Source organism: Rosa rugosa, chromosome 5 (genome assembly GCF_958449725.1).
Source record: "Rosa rugosa chromosome 5, drRosRugo1.1, whole genome shotgun sequence".
Taxonomy (NCBI): Eukaryota; Viridiplantae; Streptophyta; class Magnoliopsida; order Rosales; family Rosaceae; genus Rosa; species Rosa rugosa.
The window spans coordinates 24359934-24379988 of NC_084824.1; the positions used below are offsets into that span (position 1 = coordinate 24359934).

General features: G+C 45.2%; 1 protein-coding gene across 1 annotated transcript; it reads left to right on the forward strand.

The window, feature by feature from the left end:
• The first annotated feature begins 17364 nt into the window (after nucleotides 1-17364).
• On the forward strand, nucleotides 17365-19212 carry LOC133710331 (F-box/LRR-repeat protein At3g48880-like). Its single transcript, XM_062136375.1, has 3 exons — nucleotides 17365-17558; nucleotides 17922-18295; nucleotides 18479-19212. The coding sequence occupies exons 2-3, from the start codon at nucleotides 17922-17924 to the stop codon at nucleotides 18975-18977; spliced, it is 873 nt and encodes a 290-aa protein (XP_061992359.1). The 5' UTR covers nucleotides 17365-17558; the 3' UTR covers nucleotides 18978-19212.
• Nucleotides 19213-20055: the final 843 nt, after the last annotated feature.

The following is a 20055-nucleotide window of genomic DNA, read 5'->3' on the forward strand; positions in this document are numbered from 1 at the left end:
ACCGCCAACTTGGGCACCAAGCTAAGTTTTGCATCTGTCGCCCATCCCCAAACCAACGGCCAGGTCGAAGCAGCAAACAAGATAATCAAGAAGCTGCTAAAAAAGAAGCTCGACAGCGCCAAGGGTTTATGGGCGGAGAAGCTTCCAGAAGTCCTATGGGCCATCCGGACAACTCCAACTACCGCCACCGGCGAGACTCCTTTCTGCATGATGTTCGGCGCAGAGGCGGTCCTACCTATTGAAGTAACTCAGCCTACCGCTAGGGTCGAGGGCTACTGCCCAGACACCAGCGGCGACGGCATCAATCTGGACAGGGACCTCCTAGAAGAGAAAAGACTCAAGGCCCATTTGCGCAACTTGCAAAACAAAAGGCTGGTATCGCGTTTCTATAACGCCAGAGTCAAAGCCCGGAACCTCCAACTGGGGGACTGGGTAATGAAAGAAGTCATTCCACCTCCGACAAAGCTCCGCCCAACTTGGGAAGGCCCATACAACATTGTGGAAGTCGTGAGCCCAGGCACCTTCTACTTAATGGACAAGGATGGCGTCAAATCGGCCCACCCTTGGAATACTGAACACCTTCGGTATTATTACAAATAGTCAGACCGCTACCCAGGAGCATCTTGACTTAGCTAAATTTTTGTTTAATATTTAGCTAAGGGAAGCTACCCGACGGGTACTACCCCACTTTTGTACGCTGATCAATCAGCTATCAATGAAACGAGGAATTATTCAAACCATTGTTACCAAGTCCAGCACTGAGGGCAACTGGCAACGCCAGCGATCGTCAGCGGACCTCGTCCGCTACGAGGTGCACTTGGACCAATTTTAATTCCTTTAATGTGTCATTGATTGACAAAAGCAAAATGTAACTCAAAGTACTAACGGTACAAACACATGGGGCAAACATAAACTCAGAATTTCATATTATTCAGTAAAACATTACAAAATGATATGCCTCAAACGGCTACAAGGGAATAGGGACGTTGCAAAGTCTAGAGCGGTCCAACTGGCCTCAGGGGTGCTCTTCGGCATCTTCTGCTCCGGCGGGCGGCGGCACGACCGCTCGACTTGTCTGATCGGACCCTCGCGCTGTCGGACTTGGGGTCTCTATGGTACCATCCGCACGGGTGTGCGCCGCCAAGAAACCAGCACGCGACACCTCCGATGGGGTGGGGTTGGGAGTCTGCTGGGAGTCTTCCGCCGGATGTGCACCACTTTCCCCGCTCCCTGACCGAGCGCCTCCCACTGGAGCCGCCACGACAGTTTTCTCCGGCGGCGTACTCCTGGTTGGCGGCGCATCAGGCTGCGACGCTTTGGCAAAGTCGATGGCACCCTTCCGCTTCAGCATATCTATGTTTGCCAGGGCCCCGGCCTTCGCCGACTCAGTCATCGCCTTCTTAAACTCCGCAGACCGCTTAAATACCTCGACAGCGGCTGCTGCAACGGTATTCCCTTCAGCTCTCAGACGAGCAACCTCACCTTCTAACCGCTTCAACTCCGTCACCCTGGCGGTGGACTCCCGCTGTACGATAATAAGTTTTTTATCCTTGGCGGCAATCCGCTCCTCCAGCAACGCAACGTCCCGCTCCAACTTGGAGACGCGGTCATTCCTCTCCAAGTCGCGCTCGATGGCCACGCGGAGCTTACCGCGGGCATCGGCAAGGTCACTCTCTGCCTTAGTCAGACGCCGCTCTGCCTCTACCAGCTTCTCCTTATCCTCCGCCAACTCCCTCTGGAGACTTTGAATTTCCTCCCGCAACTCCCGCTCGACCATGGGCTGCTTCGACGCCGCCGCAAACATGTCGTACAGTCCCGCCGATATTTGCCCAAACGCCAAGTTGAAGGGCGATTGGTCAATTGCTGTCGGGCGTGAGATACCCGCTAGGCCGCCGAACCCTAGCCGTTCGCATAGGTGGAAGAGAAACTCCCGCTCCCTATCTGTCATGAACGGTGCGTACTCGGCAAACGAGTCTAGCTCGTTGGCGGCGGGCTCTTCTCCCTCCACCACAGCAGTCTTCGACGGAGCTCCTCGGGCCCTCTTCTGTTGGCGCGAGCCGATCACCTCCACGTCCTCCCCCTCTTCCTCGTCAGGGGAGTCAGCCTGCCGACGTTTTCTCTCCGGCGCCCTCTGGTTCCCGGCGGCAGTCTTTGTCACCCTCACCGGCGGTTCCTCCCTTACTGCAATGACAGTATCCGCCGGCGGCACCGCCTTTTCCTTTTGGGGGCCACGCCTGTTGGCGGGCATCCGATCTTTCTACTGCCCAGCCGCAGCGCCTCCCTTCTTCCCGCCAGCCACTGGGACCCCCGCCTGCACCACCGGCAGACCATCCTCACCAAGATGGGAGTGGTGTGGCATTGGCAGCACTACCGGAACCTCTGACTGGCTCAACGCCAGTGTCTCGGGGTTCACCAGCGTCTGTTGGGCTGCCAGCCCTTCGGCGTACATGGTCTCCAGATAATTGTCCACCTCGACGCGGTCCATTGCTTTTTCGAAAGCGTCGCGACTCGACTTATTTCCTGGCGGAGTTTCTGGGAAAATATGCATAAGCCAGTCAGTCTCGACTACTTATTACAAACGAAACATCGGTCTGACGGAAATTTCTTACCAACGGAGCGAGTAAGCTTCTGGTCGACTAGCAACTCCCAGCCAGTCAGAAGCCTGAAGTCCAGCAGGTTACGGTTCCGCCAACAGCCTCTGATACGAGCAATGCGACACTCCTCCTCCCGCGTTAGGTTGTACCGCAGTCCCGCTGCACAAACACAATTAGATTAGTAAGAGTACAAGGCCTTCATGATAAAAATCCCGCCGGCTACTGCCAGCGGAAATTGGTCACCAACCTCGGATAGGTTGGAATTCCGACTTAATCCTAAACGTCGGTCCTTCTTCGTTCGCTCCAGCCTGGTACTCCCATCCCTCCGTGGCGACACAGAAGGTCCCCCGCCAATAGGACATTGAATCCCTTAGGTTTTCTATCAACTTCGGTGCTCCCTGACGGCGGCTCAGGTTCACTTGCCCTCTGCAACCCTGGCGCTTCACGTACACCAGTTCGTAGAAGTGAAGCACTTCCGCCACGGTAGGCCCCTCGCACCCGGACAACCGCCACAAGGAGTTCATCGCCAGCAGCAGGCGCCACATGTTGGGACAAACCTGACCGAACGCAAGGCCGAATTCACACACCAGGATTTGCAGATTCGGCACCAGCGGTAAGGTCACTCCTTGGCGGAGTATCGCTTCGTGAACGGCCGCAAATCCCACCGGGAGAATTGACGCTTTCTCATCCGCAGTCGGCGGGCGCAGCTTCACAGAGCCCGGCAGCCGGAACGTCCGCTTCATCTTACCAACAGCGGCGAGAGTCATCCGCCCTCCCGCCTCGTCGACGGGGGTGCCATCCCGGAGGAACCACGCGGACTCAGCGTCTTCCCCCGCTGTTTCCTCATCCCCAGCGGATCCGCTGGCGGCACTGTTGCTCGCCAAGCGCTCGTCGCGCCTAGCTTTGGCCGCCGCCACCTCACCCGCCTTAGAGCTCTCTGGACGTGACGTACGACCCATGGCTGTTACCCAAGGTATGGTCTGTAGCGGCTCAACCTCTAGCGGTTCCGGCAGTGAGGTTCCTGCATGGGCAGACGGACGCAACGAGTCAATAAATACCCTATCCGCCGCGCTGAACGACACGTCAGACCCGGAATCCTCACTACTCGATATCTCTATGACGTTAGCCATCCCAAACCCTAAAACCCACACCAGTTAGCACAAACACAGATCTAGCCTATTCTTACATCAGTATCGACAAGAACATGAGTCACAGTTTACCCAGAAATCACAAAAACAAGAACAAATAACCAACAATCACCGAACCCAGATTCGACCATCTAGCAAACCCAGAAATCCCGACTGTCAAAAACACCAAAACCCATCCCCCAAAACCCACTTTACACACTCAGAACACCCCAAATTCACAAAACCCAGAAAACTGACAACAACAAATACATAAAAATTCAATGGAACAGGGATAAGATTCAGAGAACCAACCTTACTGATGAAACCCTTGCTGTGATTGCAAGCGCTTGTCCTCACCAATAGAAACCTCGTTCCCAAGACCCGGTGACTCCACAGCTTTCGCCCTGCAGAACTCTATTCGCAAATCGCAGAGAGCTTGAAGACGACGACTCGGGTTTGAAGTTTTCACAAAGTGTCAAATCTCGCTAAGGTTCCCCCCCTTTTATGTCAACATCAACGCGTTCTAGGCCGTCCGCTAAAATACGACATCACACACCAGCCGTACACGTGTCACCACTTTTCACTTACTCTCCGGATTAACCGAGGCGTCGCCTCGGTTACGAAATCCATCATTACTATCATTAATGGCGAGGAGACGGCTACGCTTAGGGGACAGGCCTGCGCACGCTAACCCTCTACGGGTTCAACACGTGTCAACCACCACCAGACGAAGCGTCTGGTGGGAGCAACCATTTGGGAAGAGTTCCCCAATCGTCCGAAGTCTCCGCTGAGCGAAACCCCGCCAGCGGAACTTCTCACTTGTCGTCTGCCAAGTGACGAAGTCTCCGCTGAGCGAAACCCCGCCAGTGGAACTTCTCACTGATCCTCTGCCAAGTGACGAAATATCCGCTGAGCGAAACCCCGCCAGCGGAACTTCTCACTTGTCATCCGCCAGGTGACGAAGTTTCCGCTGAGCGAAACCCCGCCAGCGGAACTTCTCACTTATCCTCTGCCAAGTGACGAAGTCTCCGCTGAGCGAAGTCCCGCCAGCGGAACTTCTCACTTGTCATCCGCCAAGTGACGAAGTCTCCGCTGAGCGAAACCCCGCCAGTGGAACTTCTCACTTATCCTCTGCCAAGTGACGAAATATCCGCTGAGCGAAACCCCGCCAGCGGAACTTCTCACTTGTCATCCGCCAGGTGACGAAGTTTCCGCTGAGCGAAACCCCGCCAGCGGAACTTCTCACTTATCCTCTGCCAAGTGACGAAGTCTCCGCTGAGCGAAGTCCCGCCAGCGGAACTTCTCACTTGTCATCCGCCAAGTGACAGAGTCTCCACTGAGCGAAACCCCGCCAGCGGAACTTCTCCCTTGCCATCCTGCAAGCTGGGCATCTTCCGCTATGAACCTCTAGCAGAACCTCCTTTTCAGCTTGCCAACTGCGTATGTTGTTCAGCACTGTCGCTCTACAAAATACCGCTAGGCACGCCTACCGGACGCTGCTTCCTACTGCATTTAGCGGGGGGATATCCGCCAAACGGCGAATCCCGAGGCCACGCCTCACTCTGACAACGACCGCCACGCGGCGTTACCGTCAGACCGTCCCTACGGGACACGGGGACTTGTCAACAGTCTACGACGGCCCTGATCAGGCACGTTGACCCCCGTCATTTGGGTCCTAAAGCTTGGGCTCGCTACCCAACACCCTCTGCTCCGTGCAGCTCCCCCTCAACAAACAATTTGCCGACCATCCGGAGGTCTATCTTAGCCGGGGAGTGGGGGACTCCCTGGGGGGCCTAGCAGGGGCCCACCCGAAAGGGTATAAAGCGTTTGCTCAGTAAAACCAACGGTTGACAACGCACTGACGCTAATTATGCTCTTGCAAGTCTAGCGGAAGAAAACGCTTCAGACCGCCGAACAACTCCCCAACCAAGATTGCCCTCCTTGACTGGGGACTTGGGGGACTTGTACATACATGTACATTTGCAAGCATAATTAGCTCTAATGGGCTACGCTCATTCTACCGCCAAAGGTACTAATTCCAACCAAAGGAATGACATGCAGACACACCGCCAGGCGGGCTACAGCCCCAACGTCGGACCACCTCCAGATCGCCGCCAACGCGCCGCCACGCGCCGCGCCAAGATGGCATCAGAAGCTTCTGAAACTGGGAACTGAGGCATATCAGTCCCACATCGAAAACAAAGAGAAGATCAACCTCTTCCTCACCTATAAAAGGTCCTCTCCTCTCTCCTCATTAATTACGCATTCAATACTTTACCTACTGTTACTTTGTCAACATAAATACATTGACTAACTTAGGCATCGGAGAGTTGAAGACCGCCCAGCGCGGTCTCCCTCTGACGCCCTTTGTATTTTACTTGACAGGTAGCGGAGGCTTTGAGAACACCATAAGTATCGATCCGCCCACCGGATCAGCGTTAACGAAGGTTCGGCTACCGCCGAACTTTTAGACATTAACAGTAAATGAGACCATGGTGTAGTCGTGATTTGGTGAAACAACTTCCTTGTGATTTGGAATTGTTTCACTGTGACAAATATATCTGTTGATTGAGTGATTTGAAATGATGTTGTTGTTTTCAATTCTTGTAATGCTGGGGTTGTATGATTGGCGAAGTGATGCAGATACTGTTGTGAGGACAGGATTCTGGATTGTTGTTTTGTCTGTGTGATGTGCTGCAATTGCAGCGTTTTGATTCATGAAATGATTGATTTACCATCAAGTGGGGTGGTAGAGTGTCGTAGTGTGGTGATGCTCGGTATTGTATCTGTATCAGTTGATTTAATACTGTTCTAGAAGCTACAAGGAATTACTCAAAGTGTGAGTGCGACCATTGTTGGTGGTTGAATTTCATTCTGTATGGTTGACTAGCTCAATGTCGTGTGGAGGCTTCATGGTGAGAGCAATTCTTGTTGGGGATCGAGAATTGGATTCGAGCAGGATTTATTCGTACTTGTGGGGGTGGTACGTGTAAATTTCGGGACGAAATTTCTTTAAGGAGGGTAGAATGTAGTACCCCGGAAATTCATTATTATTTTCCAGAATTTAATTTAGTGATTTTTGGATGGTTTCGTGGCTCGTGGACGGAGTGGAAGTGTTTCGGATGAATTTTTATTCGAAAAGTGTGGATTTAGGGGGGGTTCAAGGTGGACTTTTGATACGTTTAGATTCTGCGAGAACTTCCTTCATGAAAGTTGTAGAGCGCGTCGATATGAGTTCGTGGACATGCGGAACGCAGAAATCGGAGTTCGTATGAAGAAGTTATGACCATGGGAAAAATTTTCCATTTTGGTATATATGGGATTTTTCCGGAAAAATATCAGAAAAATCAGAGTTTCCATTTTGGGAAACTTTTTCTCTCTCTTCGGTCCCGACCCCGGTTCGCCCCCTCACCTTCGCCGGCATCGTTCTTCCTCCTCCGGCCACCTTTTGCTTCGATTCTAAAGGGAATCCTGCTCTCCTCAGTCCCCTCTACACGTCTGTGGTGGTGATTCGTCGTGGGAAGCACCGTAGAAGGCGCTACAAGGCCGGGAAGTTTGGCGGCGGCGATGCTTAGAACCCAGATCAGAACTTCCGATTCCGGCCACCATAGCCGGTGTTTCTTGAGGGCTTTTGGAGCCCAGATGACATAAATGCTTCCCTCCAAGCAGCTTGCAACGATTCAACCTGTGGAGCTCGAATTTGGAAGATTGGGAATCTAGGGTTCATCGGTTTTCAAAACTTGCGAGGTAAATTCCGGCCATATGGCTTTGATTCAGACTTTGTGCTAGTTATGAAAGTTTCAATTGGAGTTGAGATGAAGAACTTTGGTGTTGGAAGTTTTGTCAAATTTTGACTTTGGGTGGGCGGCGGCGCCGCCACTGTGGTGGTGTTTTCAGGCGGCTTCCGGCCACCTCAGGGATGGTTTCTGTTCCTGATTTCGATCTACTCGTCGATACGAGCATTTCGATATACAATACGTAATTTTTGGAGATCGTATGAGCATGTTAGTGTTTTTGTGATTTCGATAGTTTCGGTTATCGATCCGTGAGGATTAGGCCGTTCGATCGACTTATGGTTTTTTTTTATTGATCGTAGAAGTGTTCCGAGGTTGTTGGATGGTCTCGGATGAGGATCCGATTGTTGGATCATCGTATAATTGTGTTTTGTGAATTGTGTGCTTTGTGTCGTATTGAGTGTGACATTGATGTGATTAGGTGATTGACGGAATTGTGTGAGCGGAGTATGGATGATTTTGTGTTTGTCTTGGTTTGTATGAAGACGCAGCAGGATTGGAGGTGAGTAAATCTCACGTGGTTCATTTACGAACGAGTTTATTTATTACTCAGAATTACTTGTTTAATTGTTAAATCATTTTCGAAACAAATTATTTGTTTTAAATATATGAACTTGATCGACAACGGTTCATGGGTAAGTTAAAACATGGTTTTCATATAAAATGATTTTCGAGAAGTATAATTTATAAAACTATAGTTGGTATTAGTGGTCATTCCTGCGTGAATGATTACGTATATATATATATATATATATATATATATATATATATATATATATTTACGTGGAATATATATATTGGATGGTGTGACATTAGTAATGATGGTGTGACATTGGTGAATTGAGTCGTGCTTTCATTGATAATAGGGGCCTCTTTATATAGAGGATTACAAGACATAGAATCAGAGTTGTACACGGAAAGATAATCGTACAATTAATCGAATATCTATGAATATCTCTGAGAATATCTCTAATTCATAACCCTATTACAACTAGGTCAATTAACCTAGAGTTTGGGCAAGACGCACACATATTCCGGATTTACTTGAACACTCCCCCTTTTGAGTCGCCCAAACGTGGTGCTCCTCTCGTTGCCTCATTAAAAACCTTGCCGAGTAACAAAAACCCTGTGGGACAAAAATAACCTCGGTCGAAGGGGAAAAAGAGCACAACACACCCTTCACTTTTCGAGACCATAAATGTAGACATCTCCCCCTAATGTCTGCATCTCCCCCTAATGACTAAGGTCATGGGAGTTCAGATAACTTCCGCAAATGATGCTACCAACATGTTTCTCGAAAGTGGAATTTAGGCAATGACTTAGTGAGCAAGCCTGCCACACTGTCCTCAGATTGAACCTAGTTCACTTTGATTTCGAGGAGTGTCTGTTGTTGCTGATTATGCTTGGTGTTGTCGCTTTTGATGTAGCATTGTTTCATTTGTTCAAAACAAGCAGCATTATCCTATACGCTCGTAGGCTCATCTGTGGTAGACTTCAAATCACAATTGTTTGAACATGCGTAACTATGGATCCAATCCATATTCATTCACGAACCACTTCGTGAAGAGCAATAATCTCTGCATTGTTCGAAGATATAGCGACTAGGGTCTATTCCCTAGACCTCCAAGATATTACGGTTTTTACCTATGGTGAACACTTAACCATATTGATCCCAGCCAGATTTGTAGTCTTCTACCCTTCACTCTAGATCATCTTCTTGTTCCACATAGTGAGCTTCTCTTGCTTCGCAATATGCTTTGTAGGCAGTGGAAATTTCTTCACGAGCTCTACAAATGTGTGCTCAATGACCGGATACTCCACATCGAGAACATACATCTCTTTGTTCAGACTCCATTGATTGAGGCGCTTTGAAAGTGTAATTTAGATGGCTCTTAGTGTTGGTCAGAGGTGTTGTCTCCCTTTCTCTTTCCACGTTGACCTCTTCGATTTCGTGTTCGCCTATTTTGGCGATTACCTTCCTAAATAGAGCGATTATATGGACCAGAACGTCCAGAAGTATCCCTGAGATTAGGGTTTCGCTCTTGGAGCTCTCTCTTAGGGGCACGACTATAATTGGATTCCAGAATATGCTCTGTTTCCACGGATCTCAAATTATAGTTCTTCACAAGGATGTTGTCATGCTTTTCAGCGACATTCATAGCTCCAATGAGCTCATGAAACCTTGTGATCCGTCCTGTAGTAACATCGATTCGATAGTTCTTAGCAACCGTCAATGCAGAGACGGGGAAGGTAGAGAGAGTCTTCTCAGTCAACATCGCATCTGTGATCTCTTTACCACAGAATTCTATTAAGGATTTAATGCGAAGTGCTTCCGAGTTGTAGTCAAGAACTGACTTGAAATCACAGAAGCGGAGGTTTTGCCATCTCACTTCTAGGTTAGGAAGCAGGGAGTCACGGACGTTGCCAAATCTTTCTTTGAGTGAGACCCACAGTCTTCTGGGGTCTTCTTCATTGATACACTTGTACTGGAGTGAATCATCCATATGATGAGTCATTAGGATGATGGCTTTCGCCTTATTTTGCCTCTAAGGCTGCTTTATTTGCTTCCAAAGTTTGAGCTTGCTCAACAGTTATCACGTCCTGGCTAGGCTCGAGAATCGTATCCAGGATTCCATCGGCCTTGAGATGCTAGCGGACATCACGAACCCACCTGTGATATCCAAAGCCAGTTGTTCCCAATGGAACAAAGTCCTATTTGTTCAGGTTACTCATCCTGAAAGAGAACAAGAAAAATGGTTAGTTTTGGAGAGGAAAAATGACAAGACCCACCCCGAATTCCACCCTGGAATCCGAAGTGGCCCTGCGGGACCCACCTTTAAAGGAGATTTACCAAAAATTTCAGCATAACCTCCCTTAAAAATGGATAACCCAAAACCCTGCGGAAAACAAAATTCACTTCTAATAATCCAACCACAACTCCTGGAGCCACCCTGCTCCCAAATTCCACAAATCCCATCACAAGCTAACAACGTCAAACATAATATCCAAATGGTACAAGTTACTACAATCACCAAAGTTAGGTCATAGACCTCAAATATAATTCATACAAGTTTGGGTCACATATCCCTTAGTAATCAGAGCATTCTAGGAATAAAGTTTAACATAGAGTACAGTAGGCTAAATAAATAACCTACAAAATATGATGACGGAAGCGGATGCGGTCACTATGGATCACTCCTGAACGCCGAGCAGCAACACTGAAAACTGGGCATTTGAAACCGAAGGGCCCAGGGGAAAGTACATAAAAACGTTAGCGTGAGTGGACAAAAATTAACAAATATAAACCAAATGGATTTTATACTTTCCCACATTTTTCGATATATATAAAATCCGGATGCATGCAACATTTATAAAACACTTAAGAAAATAATCCGAAAAACGTTGAACTCCAGAAAACCGACTAGCCCCGCTAGTCACAACAACAGAGTAAAAGATTGAAATTTCAATACTCGAAAATATAAGTCCAGCCCCGCTGGTTAAGGAAACTCAGACTAGTCCCCGCTAGTCAAAAATAGTATAAGTAGGGGAAGATGATAGCCATACGAATAAGCCACTCAGGCTTGGTTGGGTGATAGCCTCCCAGGCTAAAGAACTCCCATAACTCCCGTAATATACCCTTACGCCACTAAGTGTAGCGATAGGATACTGGGCTACAGAATTACTGTCACAGAGACAGTAACCTGCGCCACAAAGGCGGAAGGGCTACGGTGATCCCATCACCGCGCCACAAAGGCGGAAAATCAATGCTAGCATGATAAAATCACCCCTCAGTATGGCACAGGGAAACATAACCGAAAATCCAGTAAATCCAAAATACATAAGGCTTCCCCCATCTCTCGTAAAAGAATTTCCAACGACGTGTCCCACACGCCAAAAGTATCTCCAAATCAATAGCAAAAGCGAGAAATAATAATAAATCGTAATCCCCGTAAACCGAAACAAAACAAATTCTAAAATCATCATCAAGGCATTCCCAATGCCAAAATCGAAAGTCGATAAATAAATAGGAAAGATCAATAAATCAACGGCGTGTCCCACACGTCAAAATATTCTCGGGTCAAAAATGAATAAGCAAGGAAGTTCAATGATGAACTAATATTCCATTTTGGAAAATACCCTGGAAAATACTTTATTGAAAAACAACATAAATCATAATTTCGAATCCAAGCATAACAAAATTAATATCCGAAAGTCATAACCGAGATAATTCATAATCAATCTCAGAAAATCATTATTGAAAGCAAAACCACGAGATAAACCGAAATAAATTTCCGAAATCCATTCGTATGCTCGAAAGTAATATATTAATTAGGTAAAGCATTAATTCAAGAAAATAAACGCATGCATCATTATTTAAAACAAAAGTCCACTCACAATATATGCTCAATCCTGACGTCGCTCGGTATTTTCCTCGTATGGAGACTCCTCTCGTCCTGTACGAAAAACATTCATAAATATATATTTACAGGACGAAAATTAACTTTACGATAATTAGAAATTGAGATTCATAACGTCCCCCTTCAAAAACCAACTCCTTAATTCACATCGAATCCATCCGTAATTCTCCAATAATATTCATTCATCGATATATAAATTCTAAAGTGAATTCGAAAGAATTTCGGCGATCGAATTCACGTAAATCAATAATCAACAATTCATGCTCAATCGTAACTTCCTCCAATTTCCATCAAACTTCATGTATAAGCTTCTAATATCATTAAAGAATTTATGGAACTAAAACGGTAATTAAAATGTAGTTCTACGCGCCACCACGCGCTACCTACAGTGGCGGCGCGTGGTCCCCACGCGCCGGCGGCCACTTGCTCCGATGACCACCAAACTCCGGCACTAGCATCTACACAACAAGCCCAATCAACTTCCCAACTACAACATCAACCAATTTTACCTCGAAGTGGTCGAATCAAGCCGGTGAAGGAAAGCCCCGAAGCTTCAAGAACCCTAGAAATGAAAAATCATCAATTCAACCTCTACAATGCAAATTGGAACGAACTACCTTAGGGGAAATGATCACCATCAAAAACCAAACCTTCGATGTCAATATGGTGGCCGGAGGTGGCCGGAATGGCTGGAAATCGGCGAAATCCCAAAACTGCAGCCGGAGCAATCTTTGCTTCGATTTGAGCTTTTCCGGCCAAATCGTCGAAAACTAAGGGCACCAGCGTGACCAGGGGGAGGAGACGACCCTGTGGTGGCCGGCTTCCGTCGTGGGTCGGCCGGAGGAGGAAGAAATCGGAGGTAACCAGTTCGGGCCGAAAGGGGAAGGGGTCGGGGGAGAAGAGAGAGGGAGAGTTACCGGGTTTCCGAAAATGGAAACCTACAGTGGTTACTTTCCATATTTATATTTTTGTTACCATGAACAGTAACTTCACATTTTAAGCTATAACTTCCACATACGAACTCCGATTTTTACGTACCACATATGCACGCGCTCGGTTTAACGTCCTCTACAACTTTCATGAAGGAAATTTTCTCAAATTAATAACTCATAAAAAGTCAATTTTTAACCACCCCCCTAAACGTTAAAATTAAAATCGTGAACGGTAACTAATAAGAATTTCGTGTAACTCGGTAAAAAGGCATATCAGGTGTGGGGTGTAACAAAAAAGCTACCCCGAAAACATATAAAATTTCTGAGCGTAATCGCTTCCAAGAAATTAGGAATTTCTGAGCATAATCGCTTCCAAGAAATTCAATTCCAAGAGGAATTAGATTAGATCGAAACAATGATGTGAGTGGTCTATCATAAATTCTCTACAAATTCTAAGTTTGGAGATCTCAACAAGCTCCAAGCTTGGAGTGAGCATGAACCCCCACAGTTCGGCTTAATTAGGTCTCCCCTATGATGAAGAAATGAGGGTAGAAGAAGGGAGTTTGCAAGTCCCAGAAGAAAAAGAATTAAAACTTCAAAAACGGGAACTTTTAGTAAAAATTACCTCGAAATAGGTCGCCCGGAAAATTTTCCCGAAAAAGTCGCCTGAAATCTGGCCGGAAAAGTCGCCGACGATGACTTGTCGCCGGTATGCTGACATGGCACCTATCTGCTGACGTGGAGGAGCTGTTGCTGACGCGACGACGCTGACGTGGATGAAGCTTCTGGGCTTGGTGGGCTTTTCTTCTGCTTCTAGGCTGAGTTCTTCTGGACCGTTGACTTCTTCTGCAGTGGGCCGTGTCAGCCCCCTTTTTTTTCTTCTGGGTCGCACACGCACGTGGGCCACTAGGCCTTGGGCTGCCTTCTCCTTTCCTCTTTTTTTTTTTTCTTCTTCTCTTTTCTGCCGGTTTTCCTGCAGTAGGGTTTAGCTGTCGGTTCAGTATCTTCTAGACCGATTTTTGGGCTATTTCTTCCGGTTCCTAAATCGTTGGTTTGGATAGCTTTTGCTGGCAAAATTTGGTAGTAATTGGAGGTCTGGAAGGTGGTGAACCGGTGGAGTATTTGCTGCGAGTGGTTTGAAGCTTCCGGTGGCTGATTCTGGTGGTTCTGCAGCCGATTCTGGACTCCTGGTGTGGAGGGCTTCAAGGTGTGAGGTGGAGGCTAAAAAGGATTCAAGGTTTTGTATTCGAATTTAGGGTTTTTGCTTCTTGAATCAGGGTTTGGCTATTGTTTCAGGGTTAGGGCTTCGAGCTGATAACCTGTTTAAGGAAAACTAAAATTGGGAGAGAATTGAGTCGTGCTTTCATTGATAATAGGGGCCTCTTTATAGAGAGGATTACAAGACATAGAATCAGAGTTGTACAAGGAAAGATAATCGTACAATTAATCGGATATCTATGAATTTCTTCTAGAATATATCTAATTCATAACCTTATTACAACTAGGTCAAGTAACCTAGAGTTTGGGCCCGACACATATTCTGGATTGGGAAAATTTAGGAACAGTACAGCAACTAAGGCCCACTATGCATTTGTATACACGAAGTTACAAATTATGAACTTTGGTACACGAAATCTGAAACCCGACTCACTAGATAGACACGATGTCATTAACACCGTTTACTCTCATGTCATTACTCATTTGTCAAAGGGTAATTTAGTACTCTCGCACTCTGACTCTTTTTTTTTTGTCAAAAAAAAAAAAAACGGATCTCCTCTCTCTCTCTCACCCCACACACATATCGAAACCCAGAAAGCTCTCTATGAGCCCGACGACCACGACATCTCCTCCACTTTCCAAATCCATACCCACCAAACTCACCCCGCATCTCCTCCACCTCACCGCTCTGAAATTCGGAGAGATCTTGCTTCTGCGGCGAGAGATTGGGAAGGTCATCTTCTTGACGAACGACCTTCTCGGCCTCGGAATTGTTTATGGTTATTGGTTCTTCTTGGCCGAGGCGGAAGAGGGCCAACCCGGCTGCCCAGAACTCGAGGGAGGTGTAGCGGGTCTTCAAGACGGTGGTGACGCGGCAGATGAAGGTGTACTAGGACTTGCGAAGCGGAGGAGAGGGATGATGGAGGCGATGGCGAGCTCGAACTTTTGCTTCTTAGAGACATTTCTCTGCAATTTGTCTAGCCTTTGCTTCAGGTATTGTTCATCTTCGAAATCCATCGTATTTGGGTTGGACTGGTTACTGTGTGTGAATGACTGGTTTTGATGATGAAGAAGAAAGATTCAATTAGAATTGGAATTTGGGTTTTGGATGATGAGCTGCGAGGTGGATTACGATATAGAAGTCGATTACGGCGCAGAGAGGCCTGGGAGTAGTGGCTAGGCGGTTGGCGAGGTGGCAATTGAGGTCTTGGGCGGCTTGGTGGCAGAGCAAGTAGGGTTCGAGTCAGGGAGGACCAGAAGAGGTGGTGAGTTGGAGGACCTAGGCGAGTGGGTTTTGGGAAAAAGAGGAGGGGATGGCGGAGTGGAAGGAATGACGATGGTGGTGTGGTAGTGGCGGGAGAGGAGGTGGTTGCAGGTGTGAGAGAGAGAGAGAGATGGGTGGCCAGAGTAAGGGAGAGATAGAGAGATGGGTGGCCAGAGTAAGAGAGAGATATAGAGTGGGGTGACCAATTTACCCCTCAAATTATGCTAGGTGGCAGAGGTTCTCACGACGTCATTGACGTCGTGTCTATATAGTGGGTCGGGGTTCAAATTTCGTGTACCAAAGTTCATAATTTGTAATTTCGTGTACACAAATGCATAGTGGCCGGCCTTAGTTAGTGTATTATTTGTAAAATTTTCCCTTCTGGATTTACTTGAACACACGATTTGTTATATCTTCTGCTTTTAGGACTTGAATTTCATTTTCGTTTATTTTTTACAGTTCTACTGGCAGAGTTAGTTTGTTTCGTCAATCATGTTTGTTCACCTTTTTTAATTCTCTCTCTCTCTCTCTGTTTTTTTTCTTTTATTAAAGGATGCTGTTAGCGGCACCGAAAAAGAAATCTTCCATTATTGCCAGAGTACCATTCACTCGTCTCATCGCTCCCATTGCTCTAGTGTTACCGCAAAATACCTCTCCTTGATTCCATTTCGTTCTATCTATTTGCTACTGTCCGACCCTCAATCTCATACTTTCCATTTTCAACTCCCACATCCTCATCTCCCAATCTGAACTGCTTGCGCATCATCAATTTGAAAGATAGGCCTGTTAGAAAGTCCCGTACAATCTCTCAAATGCTATTTTTTTTTTTTTTTTTTGAAATGGCTCAAATGCTATTTAAGTTTGTTTAGATTTGATTTTCCATTTAAGACTCCGAAATGATATTGAACCCCCTCTATATAATTTAGCAACCCTGAAAAGGCCTTTAAAAATGAATTGGGTCATGTGCATGTATCAATAAACTACCTTGTACATTTAACTATTTGTATTATGAAATTCCTTGCTTTCATATCACGGATTTGACGTATGTTGTTTGCAAACATTCAAAAATCTAAGATTTGCGCTCCTCTTAAATTGTATTAGTTCGGAGGCGTTCCAAAGAGGACGTCCGCAACCCAGAAAAAGTGCGGACGTTTGGCATTTCTCTACGATCAAGCTCAAACGGCGGCTCGCCTCTTGCTGGACGGAGACCAAGGGCATCCCAGACCAGTTTGTAGTGAAGACGAAGGCCAAGAGATCGAGGTCGGAGGTCTGGGCAGGGTGGTCGACTGCAAAATGGTAGTCCGATCAAGGTCGACTGGAAAGTGGTAGCCGGCGAGTCCACCCGACTGCAAACTGGTTCGGGATGTCCAGAGGGTTCGTTCGGCAACCGCAGAGCAGCCATCGCCGCCTTCTCTATGCCGAAGGTGAGACGTCCACACTTTTTCTGGGTTGCGGACGTCCTATTCAGAACCGGCCTATGTATTAGTCAACATATAAACTTAAATATATACTCTGAGCAAACTATGTTGCAATCAAAAATAAATGAAATAGTAGGAGAGTCTCAGACCAAACAACTTACCTATTTCTTTGAAACCTTTTGATCCTCTTTTTAAAAAAGGATGAAAAAAAAAGAAAAAAAAAAGAAAAAAAAAAAACTTACCTATTTCTTTAATATTTGATTTTGGAGCATTTTTTGTAGAAATACGGGTAAACTACTTTTGAAATCATCAATTATGTTGCTCTGTCTTATTTTACTCTCATTTCCAGCAGATCAAACCTCTGATCATATCCACTGCACCAAAAAAAAAAAAAAATCCTTGTGCTTGCTTCTTAAGATAGGTATCTACTTTATCAAAAGAAAAAGGAAAAAAGAAAATGTATCTCTCTATTATTGCCTTCACTTTTACTCTTCTATTTTACACTGGGTATAAGTCATTTCCTAAGCTTTTACTTTTTTCTCATGCATGTCTATTGGATATGAGGTTATTATTTTGCCTTTAGTCTGTTTTCGCTTTTATGTTCGTACGTGAAAGCATTTTCTTTAGTGATGGGTTTGTCGACTCGCTTGTGACAGGTCTTTTACCCTATTGGCTTGAGATACCAATAAATGAAGATGCTGGTAAAACTTCATATATATTTGATGATTTTCCAAGCACAGAAGCACAAAAACCGTTCCGGGAAGATCACCGAGCACAAAATACTTGTTACGAGGTAAGAGCTTTTCAGTATTTATTTGATTAATAGGACTCTAGTCTCTAGCTATAATTTACATTAAGCCAGTCGAGCACTCCAGCTTCAAAAACAATTTTATAAGAGGGTGAGCAAAGATTGTGAATTGTTTCCTTCTACCTTATGTTTTCATCTGGTCTGGGAATTCCATTTGCATTCAACTGGCTTATACTTTATTATCTCATCCCTATGATTATTTCAGGTGATTGTTTGCTCATTTATCTCTTTAACTTCTAATTTATGGTGCTATTTTAGATTTTCTCCCATGTGCGCCATAGCAATGTTCAATGGTACTTTCACGTAGATCGATCAATAAATAAACATTATGTATGTCATTTGTTATAGATGGAAGATGAACGAAAATGGGAGGAATTAGAGGTTGACTGTTTGATGAATATATTTGGTAGAGTGGGAATGGAGTCATTGCTTTTGGATGTCCCTTTCGTATGCAAGTCATGGTACAAAGCAACCCTCGACCCCTCATGCTGGCAATATCTCACATTTCCTGATCTTACTGTTGATCGTTATCTTGACTTTGATGAAGACGGATATTGGTGTACCCTTATTAAAAGATTTGTAGATGAGTATCGACTTGATGAGAGCCGTTTCTCGGTGACTGCATTTGTTAAGTTTATAATCAGTCGTAGCAAAGGAAAGGCTATTTATCTCAGGCTATCTCCATGTGCTTCAGAAGATGTCTTGAAAAATGCTGCAGATGAGTAAGTCTTTCCTTGTGTATTATACATACACCGCAGGAGTTTCGGTATATCAGAAATTTGATGTTCCCTTTAAGCCTGCCAAATAAATAAACCTTAGTTCTGTTTTCAGAATTTTTATGCATTAAAATTTGTTTCATTTGCTTTCCATGTAAATGAGTCGCAGCAAACTACTGTTGTTTGCAGGTGTCCTGCCTTAAAGCTTCTTTCATTGCCCAGCCGTTTAGTGAACCGTAATGCAAGCATAATTCAAGAAATAATTGGAAAGTGGACAAATTTGGAGTACTTGGTATTGGGAAGCAGCTATAATTTGGAAAACTTCCTTGGACAGATCTCCATTCACTGCAAGAACTTGTGTCTTTTGAGTGTGGCTAATGCAGATATTGGTAAAGATGAAGCAATGGCAATTGTTAACTTGCTGCCTAAGCTTAAGCAATTGATCTTGAAGAAAGCAAATATTGATCGGGATGATCTTGTGACGCTACTGCAGGGCTGCAACGAGCTTGTGCTTTTGGATGTCAGCAATTGTATAGGTTTTGATGAGGAAGATGAAGAAATAGCAAAGCTTGCTTCTCATATTGCTAATTTCAGCTCTCAGGGTTCTACACTATATGATGATGATGATTACTATGAGGGACATATTTCCTGGGATGAAGATATTTATGGATACGGTTCCGATTGGTAACGCAATTAAACTCCTAGATAGGTCTCCAACTGAATAAATATTGTTTTAATACAATTGCTGAAGACCTTTAAACATGAACTGGTATCTATATTTGTGTATCAATGAATGTACTTAACTGCTCTGGCATTTCTTGAGCCAGCAATGTGCTTACCTATATTGTATTATGCAATTCCTGCTTTTGGTATTCTGGAATTTTATATGGTCACTGTTGAAAAAGATGAGAAGTTTCAGGAAATTATCAGTTTATGGTTATGTTTATGTTTTTTATTTACTATGAGTTTATTTGACAGAAATACTCTCAATTTTAATGGGTTGTGATGAAGAGAGAACATACGGCAAGTAAGTATAGGAAACTATGTTAACGATGACGTTCCGTCTCCAAGAGTGTTGGGTTGGATGCACATGCAAATGTTTTCAGAAGTTGTGTTTAAAGTTTAAACAACAGGGGTTTGTGTATTTTATGGTGAGATCGTGAGAGAGAGTTTGGGCGTAAATGAAAATCAAAGTGAGCCGTGATTATTACTCATTAGTCTCTTTTTAACATGCAATTAGCTATTTCATTGGGGTCTCTTAGATTTTCTGCTATATATGCAATAGCAATGTTTAGTGGTAGTTTGATGTAGATCAATTGATAACATTTTGCATATCATTTTTCATAGATGGATGATGAACGAAGATGGGATGAATTAGAATTGGAAGAGTAGGAATGGAAGCATTGCTCTTGAACGTCCCATTTGTGTGCAAGTCATGGCACAAAGCATCCCTCAACCCTTCATGCTGGGAATCTTTCGTATTTCCTGACCTTTTTTAATCTTTTTAGTGGTTACCCTGAAGAAGGATATTGGGGGATACGTTTATTGAAAGAGTTTTGAATGAGTATCAGCTTGTAGGTGTTCATTTATCAGTCACTGCATTTGCTAGGTTTGTAATTGATCGTAGCAAAGGACACACTACTTGTCTTGAGCTATCTCCTTGTGCTTCAGAAGATGCCTTGAAATATACTGCAGATCAGTAAGTATTTCTTTGGATAGTTAAGATTTAATTTCTCTAATTTGTTGGTAATCGTATGAATTTGATT

Excerpts from the sequence above, each read along its gene's own strand:
- LOC133710331 (XM_062136375.1), top strand. The coding sequence starts at position 17,922 with ATGGAAGATGAACGAAAATGGGAGGAATTAGAGGTTGACTGTTTGATG. Across the intron at positions 18,296-18,478 it reads TTGAAAAATGCTGCAGATGA|GTGTCCTGCCTTAAAGCTTC; the intron begins GTAAGTCTTTCC and ends TGTTGTTTGCAG.